Below are 14,351 nucleotides of genomic sequence, written 5' to 3'. Positions count from 1 at the left end.
AAAAAATTCTGCATAATTCATAGTCTTTGGGGACTATTTTGTGTCACAACACCCTGCTTGTATCCCTCCACCATGAATGGAGTTTACAAAAACATATTTTAGGCAAAAATCTTCTCAAAACCGTCACAAAACAGTGTCTCACACATTAGGCAGTGTATTTATAACCATTTCATGTGATCATTTTCTTGAGGGAGCTTTTAGAGGTGGACCTCTGGCTCCTATCACCACCACTGTGAACAATTCTGACTAAATTTCTCTAGAACAGAGCGTTTCACACCGAACCACTCTGAATGATTCTGTTTAACTCTTAACCATTTAATTATGCCGAAATATGCAGAATTCCTCTTTAAGCACTGACGTTAAGATAAGTACTTAAGATGTTTTATGCAGTCAGTCACAGGCCATTGGGGCCAGGGGGCTCTGACTAAAAGGATATGGGTCAATATATTTGGGAAAACACACTGCAGATGCAGATATTATAACACTTGGAGCCCTTGGCAAAGACTATAGACTAAGGGAGGGCAGTTAAACGTTATTTGACCATTTTCATGATAAATTATGACACAATATGCTTTTCTGAGCATGACTATTGTCAGGACTTAAAGTACACTGACTGACTACATGCTGTGGTACACAGTGAGCATAATGAGGCCGTAGGTTTGTTATTAATATCATTATATTTTCCATATATGGCGCTACAAGTTCTATCGCGCCTGTTCCAACTTATTAAATCTCAGAAAAACAAAATATAGTGGTACATATTATGTATTGTTATGTCTTATAGTATGGTGATGTATTTTGCCATACTGCCTACCTCTAATACAGACACATTAAAAAATTAGCATATTAATAAGGCTAATTTGCTAACATTTCCACTGCTGCTCGCAGTGGACATGGAACACAAATGTGAAATATTGTTTTGATCTTACCTCCTGCGTCTGGGTGACCTGGGTTAATGTCTTAATTATGTCTTTCGTATCTTTTTTCCTAGATCTTAGCACTAGTTCTTCTTTCAGACAGTGTCCTAACTGGAGGCTGGCCTCTTAAAAAAGATGGTTCTTCAGTGGTTCTTTTGCAAAGAAAATAGTTCTATGTAGAACCATGAACACTCAAAGATGTGTTTAGATGATTGAAGGGTTCTTCAGATTGATGGAGAGCTTAATAATGTGCCACGTATTTTCAATAGGAGGCAGGCTGGTCATACTCTGGCACCCATACTCTGATCACACAGCCATGCTGTTGTAACACATGCAGAATGTTTCCTGTTGTTGTCGTGTTGAAATAAAGCCTGGATGTCCCTGAAAAAGCTGGTGTCTGAAAAGCAGCACATGCTCCTCCAAAATGTGTTTCAGTGTTAATGGTGCTTTCACAGGTGTGTAAATTACCCACTAATAACTCCCATAACATTTAGGGTGACCAGACATGCCCATTTTCCAGGGACAGTGCCTGTTTTGGTGGTCCGTCTCCAAAAATCTTCATTTTTAACTGTGAATTAAAAACACATTGGAAGAAAGAAAGAACAACCTTGCACCAAAGACGTGCAGGTGGACCAACAGATAGGGCTGCTGCTATCTACTAACCACTTCTACCACACCCTCACCTTGTTTTAGAGAATACTGCTGTATAAAACTTGACCAGAAGCTGCTAAGTGTCAGGTGAGTCCACATCATCATCACAAATATCTTTTCAAGACATGAAGTGACCCAGAGATTAAAACAGAGGCAGGGTTATAGGACTTCAATCGTGCTACCATCTGATTTGAATATAAATACAATATACTTGAATTTAGCTACCATGTGATCTACAGAGCTATTGGGCTACAGCCAGAGGTCTGAATTTACTGCCAAATTTTTAAAATGAATAGGAATTATGGGCTCATTCAATGACTATCAGTATTGTTATAAATGTAGCCCTGCTTAATCCTGGCCTGAGCCATTAGACGTAGCAACTTTATTTCTACAAAGATTTTCTGATACAGTTTAAAAGTTATTTAGTTAGTGCCCAATTTTACACATTTTATCATATATGAACGCATTAGTTTTTTTAATGATACCTTGACTGGTGAACTGGAAATATCCCTGGTTTTCATTTCAGAAATCTGGCCACCTTGATTAAAGGACAGAGCCTTGATTTTGAACTTTACACAGGTAACAATCTGTTCCAGGCTCCCTAAAATAACAATGATTCCTCAATGGTAGAGACAGCATTACAATGAACCTTCACTCTACCACAGGTAATGTCAACCTGGGGACCTCCTGAGCCTAAGTGCTGAGGAGATTAGTGTTTACTTACATCTAACGCTCTGAATTCAGTTCATGAAGGCCTTGCTAATAAGGTGATGCGCTGAATCAGGTGCGTTTAATGAGGCAGCATTCTGGAATCTGCAGTGTTTTGGCCCACAAGGACTGAAGTCTTGCATGTGTGCTTGACCAAGTAAACAGACGATTTGCTGATGCATTTTTTGGCAAAGAGGTGGCTATTTTTATATCCTTTTATATTATGAGCATATCATATTTAAAGTGTTTTCAAAGTATTTAGCAACAATCCAGATCTTAAATTGCCACTGTCCCAACTTTTTTTTTTGAAGATGTTATTTCAGCTAACATTTATGAAAATAATGAACACCTTCCTGTCTTTGTACTGTTCAAAAACAGGTCAAAGTAGATTTAGACATCGCTGCTTTCAGATTTTGTTTGCATTTTATGTACTTTTTTTTTTTAAACTGGGCTTGTACTATTACTTGAAATTGGAACCTCACATGGCCATGATCTAGCACTTTCTTGTTCGTTGACAAATTGTGGGGTTTAAAGCCACAACCAATGTGCATTTTCAGTAATGTGACGTATGCTGGTGCAGTCATATTCCTGCAAAAAGTTTAAGCAACCCTTGTTTTCTAGGTGTAAATAAGTTAATACATCCTCTACAGAGAACTCATAGGCTTTTGCCTGCAAATTTTAGAGCACCATTTCCTTTTTTTTTGCTATGTTTAACATGCATCACTATTACAACATATTGTGATCCAACCAGATAGACTGGAGCTTCCTGTTAATACCCTCTTACACCAGATTCTACTGACTCTGGACAAAAATAAAAAAAAAAATACATAGACAGACAGACAGACAGACAGACAGACAAAATCACCACCACATCTGTTGGAAAACCTGGGGCGAACAAAGCCCATGTTTAATGCGACTCCTCAGAAAAATTCAGGCAGAAAATACAGTCTCTCCATGTGTACCAGTTACAGTACTATAAGCTGACATGTACATTTGCACTTCTATTAACACGCTATAAAATACTGAGAAGTACTGATGGGTCACATCAGATGAGACATAACCGAGAAATACAATTAACTGATTAATACATTGCAGACTTGATAAAATTGGAACTATACAGAATGTACACACTCCTTTTAAATTATCTATGTGGAACATCAGGTAAGACTGTTTGATCTAGAAGCTACAGTGAAGAAGAAAACAATGTTTAAATTAATTCCTAACTCTGCAGATATAAAGTCATTCATTCGAAGAAAAGAAAAAAAAATAGATTTGAATCATAACACATGGCAGTGCACTGGACAGTATTAGCTTAAAAACTCAATGACCCATGGATCATTCAGTGTACCCATGATGCACCTGTCTCCAGGCCCCGACATGCTGCTGGTGACGCACTCGGAACGCCTCAGAGACGCAGCCCATTCCAGCCTACCATTAACATCGGGATGGTCGTGTTTCTATAGTGGATTCTGCTGCAGTTCTCAGTCGTAGTGTAATGCTGTGTAGAAGATTATCCACACCACCTGAAAACGAGAATAAAAAGAAAAAAAAAAAAAAAAAGACAAACAAGTCATCCAAAAGTTTGGTTATGTAGGCTATGGAAACATTACTGTCCTTTTTCAGTTCAACTATAATGGGAAAAAAGTGTTAATCAGTACCTGAAAATGTTGCATAAATTCAGTTCATTAACTAAGACTGGATTGAGAGCGTTTTTAGGAATAAAAGAACTCTGCACTTTTCAGCTTTTACCGAGACAGATGTGCAGCAGCCTTTTTAGATGGAATGAGCTCAAGTAGCTCTTTTTTCTTTGGCAAAGAAAAAATACAGCAAAACAAAATAAACCAAAAACAATAATAATCACACATTTTTTTTATTTCTTGCTCGCAGTTTTGCACAGAAAGACAATGGAAACATAGCTTGTGCGTTAATATGATCATTTGTGATGTTCAAGTAATTTTAAAGCAATGTTCTATATGTTGTAGAACTTTGGTGACGCTGAGTTACTGTGATAAAATATGTGCATTTTATTAATTTACTAAATTGGATATACAGTTGCATGCAAAATTTGTTCTAAGTGAAAAATTAACACACCCTCTACAACATACTTTTGGACATTTACAGTTTACAAGCTGAATTTAACTGTGCAAGAATATTTTGTTTTATTTTTTCAACATTTTAAACTCATAAAAATAAAAATACATGGTGCATGTTTAAAAGCGTTCTCTATACACAATATATTAACTTATTTGCACTTAGAAGGACATCATGTCATCTGACAAAAGGTGCCCAAGCTTTTGCATGTGACTGTATACATATGAAGGGATATATGCAATATTTCATATCCCATTAAGAAAAAAGCATATAAATTAAGTCTGGTATGGTTAAGTTAGGCAAGTTAAAAAAAAAAAAAAGAACATTTTGTTGTTGTCTGACTAGGGGCGCCCAAACCTTAATTAGCATTAAACTGTATACTGTAAATGTATCTATCGATTCTGTGAAAATTAAGGAACAAACATTTTATTTTAAAAAGGTACTGCTTCTCCTTTTATTTCTAATTATCTGTCCAACTTGTGTGCCTTGGGTATAATGTCTAATAATAATAACATTGTTACATAATAATAATAAAATGTTAGCCAAACCATTAAATAACAATATTATTCATTTTCATCAGACCCACACAGCCGAACGTTAAGAGAAACATAAGTAGTTACCAGAAATAAAGCAAAAGAAGTCATAAACCCTTCTTTGGTCAGCTCCCACGTTCCCCCATATTCCTCCTCGTCCACCTGCTGAAAGCTGCTGAAGTAGACATAAAGGACACCCGCATTGATGATGCAGAAACTGTGGAGCAGATAAAAACAAATGCAGACAGGCATTCAAGTCAAACTCTACTGTTATTTCTCCACTCATACAAAAGAGCTTTTTGTATACACACACGTTCTGTGATGCATTAAATGGCCCGAATCCCAAAATTTCCTTGCATTTTTCGATCCTGAGTGCCACTTACAACATTTGTATGGTTTTGTGTACCATTTCATTTGTTTATGACTACTTTCAAACCTCTCTGTATCCCTTAGAACTGAACAGGCTGAATTTGTACCACCCCTTTAAGAATGATATGTAAATAACCTCTTGTCTAATTGGCTGCCCTGTACATCATGTAGGCTGAAACACTACTCCAGTGTAAAAATGTGGTAGGCTGAATAGGAGGCTATATGAAAAAGATTTAATGTGAAGCCAATGTTTTGGATCTTTAATGTTTATATACTGCACCAGATGCCTTGATTCATGATATGGACCGTTTATTTGATTAAATATTGACGTATTGTTTTATTACAGTATAATTACAGCAGCGCGAAAGCTCTGCTTTCAGCTTCTCTATAGCTTACATACTCACATGGCTATGCCCAGGAACCCCTTCAGTGGAGCAACTCCCCAAATTATTCCTAATACAACAGCGATGATCTGCCGGAACCAGTAGACGACATCTAAAAACTCATCCTGTGGAGGAGAAGAAATTAGATTAACACAAAAAACAGGTTGCATCACAGTGAACCAAGCATCAGCAAAGAGTCAGTGTTACAACTGCAGAAATATTAATACTTCTATCTACTATGATGGTCATTCACTTAACCGGACAGCAAACCTGACAGCAAAGTCCGTCTGTTCCATATTTCTAGCAGAACTCAATGAGATACAAGAAATACAGCCGTTTGCAAAAGTTTGAACACCCCAAATTACACATTTGTTGATATTCAAAGCAAAATCAAGTTAACACACCCTCAACAGGCCTGAAGGGCAGCTACAACAGAAGTGTTTGGTTTCAAAACTCTGCTGCTCACCCTGGAGACAGAGACTTGGGAATCACTTTTTATTTTAATAGTTAATAGTAGTGTGGATTGAATAGCTATAATCAAGACATCAAACCATTAACTCTTGGTTTATTCACAGTTTAAAGCATTTTGAGGAGACCAGGGATGTGCATTCCTACTAATTTAAATATCTGAGTGTCTCTAAGCATCACTGACTGGATATCCGGTTAGCTGAGGTTAAAGAAAAAACATCATTCATACGAAGGCGCCCGCCCTCGGCAGGTTAGCCTCAAGGAGCTCAATTTTGCAATGGAAAATTTTTAAGAGGTTTTGAGCATAACATACATGACATGTGAATAACTGCTTTGTCTGGCCATAAACTTGGAGTAGAGCTGCGGTGAAATGTTTTCCTCTGTGTTCTTGTTAGCTGTGTAGCCTTTAGCATGCCAGCTAGCAGAGTAAAGTGAAAGGTGTATCAACAGTCGTGTGTAACAGAGGCAGTAGTTTGTAATTCATAGCCCAGTAAATCAATGTCAGTTTTGAAATGTTAAGAATTTTAAAGTAGCCAATAAAAACAAAAAGTCCTTCAAGGGTTCAGAATTAAAATGCACCAAAAATGGTTCTTCTATTATTACAAGCTTGACATCATAACAATAGAACCTTTTTGGTGCTACAGAAACATTTTCATAAAGGTTCTAGAACCTATATGTTTACTACTACTACATCACCAGCATGTTTTATTTTCAAACACCAAACTGGTCAGGCAGGAGATACGCTCTGCCCTCTACCCTTCACTGGGTCAAACTTCACAGCAAAATGCTTGATGATGGCTCAAAATAGTAATCCTCACAGAAGACCCCCAATTTAAACATGCTCAGGTCCCTCAGACTGACTGACAGCAACACGACCAGGGCAGGTCACGCAAACGAGGTTGCAGAGCAAAACGGACATAAAAAATCATTTCCGAAATTTCACTTAAAATAATTACACTGTTAGAAATAAAATGTTCTGTGCAGGGACATTCTTCGCTCATCAAGGTACAAACAACGTAAATGTTCACTCAACCACACAACAGTGGTTTTAAGGTCCAACTGTGAACCTTAAATAAGGTTTTCCAGATAAAAAGTACATATTTGTACCTTTTCATAAGCTAATGTCATAAAACAGAACAATAAAATTAAGCCTGGAGACGAGACGGGGTGTGTGGAGTCAATACAACTTACAACAACCCAGTGACAGTTTCAGACCTTTGTGTAAGTTTTTACTCCACTGTAAAGTTGGGATGACCCAATATGGTAACCATAGACTGACATTGATATCTTAGACTTCTCGTGCACATATCTGCTGATGTCAAAACACGAACATTCATCAAATGTAGAAATTGGGACTAAATTCACCTGGAGCAGCATTACAGATAAATATAACACTTATTTCTGTACAGTTAAAGGCCTTGTACGCTGTACTGTCCTTGCAACCTTTGGTTTTATGTACTCAAAACAATCAGAACTCATGTCCATGAGACCATTCTCCCACCTCTCTTTATCCCTTATAATTAAATACGCCATTTCTATAACTGCGCCTATAAGACTGATGCATGTTAATGAGCTCTGTTCTGATTGGCTGCACTGTATTGTGCCCCATTCAAAAAGCAGGCAGGCTGAAATAAACTTTATAGCTTTGTAGTGTGAATGCGTGGAGCTAAACTGTAAACAAATGTAAACAAAATGTAAGTTGCTTTCTGTGACATCACAAAACCAGCAAATTCAAAATGGGCTGTTTCTGCAGCTTAGTATGGAGTGGAGCATAAACATGATGCCTAAAAACTTCAATAAGGTTTATACACTGCATCAAACTCAAAAAGGTGAGAAATGTTCATTTTTCAAGATATTGGCCCTTTAATAAAAACACATTGTAGCACAGTAACCCAGTGTTGCCTAAACGTTTTGCTCCTCTGGAGTACACTAAATACATTAAATATTGGGTGGCGGGGTCTTCTGCACATTAAACTTGACTAAAGATTACTTAAATGTTATTTCTACTGTTTCTTTAGTCAATATTTTTCTGTTACTTTTTACACTGAAATACAGCTGCAGTATTAAAGCAGAATAACCTTAACAGTTTGACTTTTGAATTTCAATGAATGGAATTGTTAACACAGTAAAATTTCTAAAGCAGCATCCCGACATTGCCGCTTTCACTCATATGTATGACTTCTGTGTTCATCTCACTGCAGAAGACTCTCAATTTAAAGGGAGAGTTCAACCCACACAAGCCTTTCATCCACCGTACGCCACGTTAGCTTTGTGCGGCTGGATTATCTCTTTAAATCCGTCTGGCAGCCAAAATCTCGCAGGATCCCCTGTGTAACACTGCAGGGCAGTCACTCACAAACAGGTTTACGCAAATTATTTAGGCGACCAGTAGCTAGAACATCCTAAGCATCGTGTCAAATCAAGGCAGGGTTCACAATAGTGTGTCAGTATTGGTGTTCCAGTTTTCAGTAATAAACTGCACTGCCTATCTAGTGCTCTGTTAAAGGGGAGTTCCACCAAATTTTCAAAAGGCATTCAACTCTTCCGACACCTGGTTCCCATCACCACCACTGCGAACAAATCTAATCGTAATTTTTCTACAGAATGAAGAATTTCACACCAAACCACTCTGCCTGACCTTATTTTGCACCTTAACCATTTAATCAAGCAAAAATTCTGAAAAAATGGTGCAACTCCCTGTTAAAGGATGGAGATCTTTGGATAGACAATGCATCTATTGCATATGCATCACAATATTTCATTTTTTCTGAGATTGAATGAGTTGTAACAGATAAAATAGAAGCTGTTGTGACACATATACTATAATAACAATAATAATAATTAAAAATAATTCAATGTTTTACAAACGGCACTGCATTAAATCCAAATAAACAGGCCTAATTAGGCTCAATGTAATGAAACATGGTTAATCAGTGTTCTTTAAGCACAGAAGAGATTTACAATATGCTCAGAAAAGCATATTGTGACATAATTTATGACAATAACGATAAATTGTGTATATATAAACAAACCGTTACATTTCCCAGGCCTATATGCAAATCTATTAGAGATTACTGAACAACTCCACACAGCCTGAGGCAATTGTGTGTTAATTTAGATAGCGCTGGGCATTATGAATAACGACATGTATCGTTATTATGATAAATTATGTTAGAATGCGCTTTTCTGAGCATACTGTGGAGATTGTCAGTACTTCTAGAACAGTGAATATCCATACATTTGATTATGATGATAGCATAGTTGTGCTTGCTTTACAGAAGTTAGTACAGCAGAGAATGTAAAACGTAAAATGAACAGAAATCATTGCAGTTTTCAGTAGTATTTTTTAAATGTGGCACCACCAGTTCCTTCTTTTGTCTATTCCAAATTATCAAACATCAGGAAAAAACATGAAATTTTCTTTAAGTATCATAAAACTATATTCTTTGAACATCACCCGTTCCTAGAATCAGTTAGCACTATGCTGAATGTTGGCCATAAGCTTCCAACACTCATTAGCCACATTAGCCTCGTAGCTCCAGTGCCAAAACTAAAGAAGCAAACTTCAGACACCAAACACATCTTGGCTGATCAGGTACATTTGGGGTAAAGGGGAAAATGTGTGAAGCTGTTATACTGCTGAACTACACCTTTAAAAAGTCACGATGCACTGCAAACCAAAGTATATGACTAATGAATCACACTGGCTCTCTATTGGATACAGGCCTACAGCGGTTATTATTTCATGGCCCATGTGGTGCTTTATAGAGAGTCAGTAGACTTTAGTAGGGTCGTCATGTCCAGGTTACGAGGTCGGAGTCTAAACAGTTTTCTCTGTGTGGAAAACGAATGCAGTTTTTGGAGAATGGTTGTCGTGCCCTGTGGTGACCAGAAATGATTGTTCCTTTGAATAGCACAGGATTATCTAAAATATGAGGTCATTAAGCAGTATATGACCAAATATGACCACTGCTACATGCTGGCTAACTTACTCACTGCTGCTTACTGACTTCACATCATCACAGACTGACTGACACATAAACCAACACAAGCCAACAAGCTCTGTCCAGTTAGTGTACACTTGAAGTAGCTGGTGTTACTACAGTGTCGAAGATTAATAGTAGACTTACTTACACGTGACATCATGAACGCTATATTATATATATATCTTGTCACGACTCCAAAAAAAAATTTTTTTTTTAAATCGCCAAAATATTAACTTTACAAAAGAGAGCAATAACTTACATTAAATGTAAAGAGAGTTTATGTCAATAGATTTTATTTTTGCTGTGAAATGTACACCAGACAAAGCGTATCAGCTTTGGAGGGTCTTTGTTTTCCACACTATTTATTTTCCCCACAGAGAAAAACGGCTCAGATTCTGAGTTCCTAACACGGGCATGACGCCGAACACAGACCAGCGCACAACTTCAGAGGCCTATTTCCAAAGAGTCACATCTGTCAAGAGATTCAAACACAAGATCACAATTTTGCACACCACAAATCCCACACTCTCTCTCTTTTCTCGCTATACGTTCTCTCACTTCCCTTTTCAGCCAACTGTCTGTCTCTCACTGCCTTAACTATATTCCTACACTCTCTCTCTTCTATATACTTATTCTTTATATGTTATCTCTCTCACATATTCTCCCTCCCCTTTATTTATTCCTTCTTGTCTATTTTATTTTCACTCTCCTTCTTTCCCCCATTTTCCTTTTCTCTCTCCTGTATGCTTTCCTCATCAGATTCTCCCTGTCCTATGTTCTCTCTCTCATACAATTTCTCCTAGGTTCCTTCTTTCTTCCTCTCCCATATGTATTCTCTCGCTGTATCCTTTCGTCATATTCTCACTTTCCTTTATTCCTTCTCTCTGTCCTATATTTTCTTCCTGTCCCACTATTCTTTTTTTTCCCTGTATTCCTCCTCTCTCTTCCTTTCCTATACTCTTTCCCCTTACCCCAATCTCTTTCTCTCCCATTTATTCTTTATCCATCTCTCTTTTCATCCTCTATGCTTCTCTCTCTCTTCATCTCCTATTCTCTTTCCCCTTACCCCAATCTCTTTCTCTCTCATTTATTCTTTATCCATCTCTCTCTTCATCCTCTATAATGCTTCTCTCTCTCTCTCTTCATCTCCTATACTCTTTCCCCTTCTCCCCCACTCTCAATTCTCTCTCTCTTACACTCTCTCTGAGTCTCTCTCTCACCTTATCCTCCCACACGGCTCCGCTCCGGAGTGCTTTACTCCATGTGCTCTGTTTGACTCCGTTGCTCTGCGCTGCTTCTTCTTTCCTCTTCGTGCTGTTCTTCATTCTCTCTCTCCTCCCTGATCCCTCTCTCCTGTCTGGCTCTGACCCCGCTGTGTTTCTCTCTTTTTAAATCTTCGCAGGTTTTCTTGCTCTTTTTTTCCGCTTTAAGCGCCGTTCATTAACACCGTGCGCTGGACCCTGACTGCGCATGCGCGGTCACTGCCAACCACTGACTGCGACGTCTACACTTTTCATCCAATCAGAAAATTCTCTTTAAACCGGGGAAAGTGGTGCAAAATCATCATAGCGCCGCCTATGGGGTAGGAGTCAATAATGCGTGGGACTACTGATAAAGCAAGGAGTAACTTACTGGAGTCCAACACTTGGCAACCAATGAAGGAATTAATGTTTTCTTTAGTACGTTATTCATGTAATAACTGAAGCCAATTTTAACCCTCATACTAATCTTGAATTTAATTTATTCTAAATTCATCTTCAACTCACTTTTACACCCACTGTAAATAATTCGGTAGCCGATTACCATCTTGCTAATATTTCCGGCTGAGGCTGTGGCTTAAGAATAGACGAAGAGGCCCAGTGTTATTATGAAAGACGTTATGAAAGGAGGATAATGACTTGGTTTTCTTCTTTTCGTTTTTTCCAGCTTTTTTATTGTATGACTTTATATAATAAACTGAACCAAAAAAGTAGCTCGTCCGTGTTTCCCGTGTCACGTGACTAATTTTCGATATACTGGTATTGCCACCCAACCGCCACTAAAGTGCTAAAGAAATACAAGAGCAGGCGTCTTCTGTAGATCATCCGAGCAAAAGTGACATTATTAGATCAATGTACTTGTTGCTGAATGAAGCTAACCAAACTATTATCATTACCATCTTTCCACCTTCAGCTGCTTCAGCGTTGCGCTCAAAATGTGCTGTGACCTAACGCCACCACCCTTTAAACCAGCCCTGCTCTGCACATCATACCCCAAATGTGTCAATCAGCCAGGACATGTTTGGTGCCTGATGCTTGTTTCTGGCAAATGTGGCTGCAAAGAACAGTCTTACAGCTAACTTAGCGTGATGCTAACATGGATCTGTCTAAATCCTCACAATTACCACACGGTTTGGGGGCTGGGGGTCCACACCTGCCCTCTGGCTGTCTGCGCGTGCTTTTGTAGTTTTGTGCTTAAGCTTAGTTGTTAGCGTTAGCTACATCCTTTAAAAAGATCATTCCTCATGGGTTCTTCATTAAAGAACTGATTTCTAGAACCATTGTTCTTCACTTTGATGGAGAATGTGTTGTATGTGGTTCTATATAGAACCTTTTTGGAAATGGTTCTACTAGACAGCAGTGAAAAGGGTTCTATTGGCAGCCAACCCTTAAAGAACCGTCTTTTTAAGATCGCCTTGTAGCTCCAGCGCTAAAACTGAAGAAACACACTGAAGGCGCCAGGCGCGTCTTTTGGCCGACTGGCTCTGCGTTGGATTCCCTGAGAGGGATTAAGCCTCCAGTCTTGGACTACATTTCTGTTCAATGGAGAACTTCCTTTTTAGAATGCCGTGGAGTCCAGACTTGCCTAATCCCTGTCTGGGAACGGACTCCACGTTTAAATTAGCGGGAAAACACAAAAAATGTGCGGTGCGCTGTGAGGGCGAGAAAACAGACTGACTACACACTGAGGAGGTACAGTTGGGTGCTGCTGGTAAAATGACGTGTTATTGTCATAATAATATTATTAATAATAATAATAATAATAATGTAAATAGAACTGCAATCCAGTGTAATGTAAAACATAATTAAAAGAACATGTCACTACTACTGACAATACTGTCATGTCACTAATACTGAGAAAAATGGGGGTAAAATAAACACAATTATAAAGTCATATGCAAAAGTTTGGGCTCCCCTGGTCCAAAGACTTTTTTTGTTGCTTTCTTTTGTTTATTTTCTAAGCGAAAACACAATTCTGCACATTTTAATGTACAATCACGGTTTATTTGCTGATTTTTACATTTTAGGGGTAAAAGAATAAAACAAAAATGTGGCCTGTGAAAAGGGTTATATTGTGTTTTTCAGTGAAAATGGCAAATAATCAGAAACTGTGCACAAACATTAGCAGAAAAAAATGTTATACTGAAGTGTGTCCTCTGTAGAGGATGTGCGAAATTATTTCCCCTTAGAAATTCAACACCACGCCATTTAATCAGCGGTGCACAACCTTTTGCATACAACTGTACGGGCTATAGATCTAGTGCCCCTCTCTACAGCAGGGCGCAGATAAACTGTCTCAGATCATAGTGGGGTTTGAGATAAATATAGGAAGCCTGACTAATAACAGGGAGCTGATCATACTGTAGTTATAGTGTTTTCCTCCTTTAACAGCACTATTTAACCTCCTGTAGCAGTTCCACTGAGGGGCAGTGTTTCCCAATGATTACCTTCACCACACACTGAGTGTTCTCCCTCCCGTTTTAAGGGCTGCTCCACTTCTCTCTTACTGTTTCATTCATTCATTCATTTATCATGTAAAACGAAAGAACACTACATTAAAGAAATACATGAATAGTTAGAGAATAAGACAAATAAACCACAGTAACTATAAAAAAAAAATCTTTATAGAAACAGAATTCATTAAAACGCAGAAGCACAAACAAGTTGTTAAGCAAAAGCTTAAAGAACAGAAAAATAAAATATAATGAATAACAAAATACATACATATGCTAGGAAATAAAAAAACTATATATAGGTTATATAAAGGTTGCAAAGCAACAGTAACAGTAAAGTGAAAGAAAAGGAAATTGCTTCAGATACATAAACAAATACACAAACAAGTTAGAAAATAGCAGCAACAAAGCAGCATATAAAACAAACAAATCCATAAACAAGTTAGAGAATGGCAGAATACATATTTTAAAAAATATATACATATTTTTGAAATAATAAATGAACAAAAAATGAAGTTTATAGAAAACGTAAA

General features: G+C 37.8%; 1 protein-coding gene across 1 annotated transcript; it reads right to left on the bottom strand.

Moving 5' to 3' along the window:
• Window positions 1-3,150: 3,150 nt before the first annotated feature.
• Window positions 3,151-11,594, bottom strand: rab5if (RAB5 interacting factor). The gene is made up of 4 exons (XM_017698189.2): window positions 11,327-11,594; window positions 5,674-5,777; window positions 4,988-5,117; window positions 3,151-3,799 (listed from the first exon to the last, which is right to left on the bottom strand). Exons 1-4 carry the CDS (start codon window positions 11,429-11,431, stop codon window positions 3,758-3,760), a joined length of 381 nt encoding a protein of 126 aa, XP_017553678.1. The 5' UTR covers window positions 11,432-11,594; the 3' UTR covers window positions 3,151-3,757.
• Window positions 11,595-14,351: the final 2,757 nt, after the last annotated feature.

Source organism: Pygocentrus nattereri, chromosome 9 (genome assembly GCF_015220715.1).
Source record: "Pygocentrus nattereri isolate fPygNat1 chromosome 9, fPygNat1.pri, whole genome shotgun sequence".
In the NCBI taxonomy this organism is placed as follows: domain Eukaryota; kingdom Metazoa; phylum Chordata; class Actinopteri; order Characiformes; family Serrasalmidae; genus Pygocentrus; species Pygocentrus nattereri.
The sequence above is the reverse complement of the archived record's forward strand: the minus strand, read 5'-3'. Positions and strand labels throughout refer to the sequence as shown.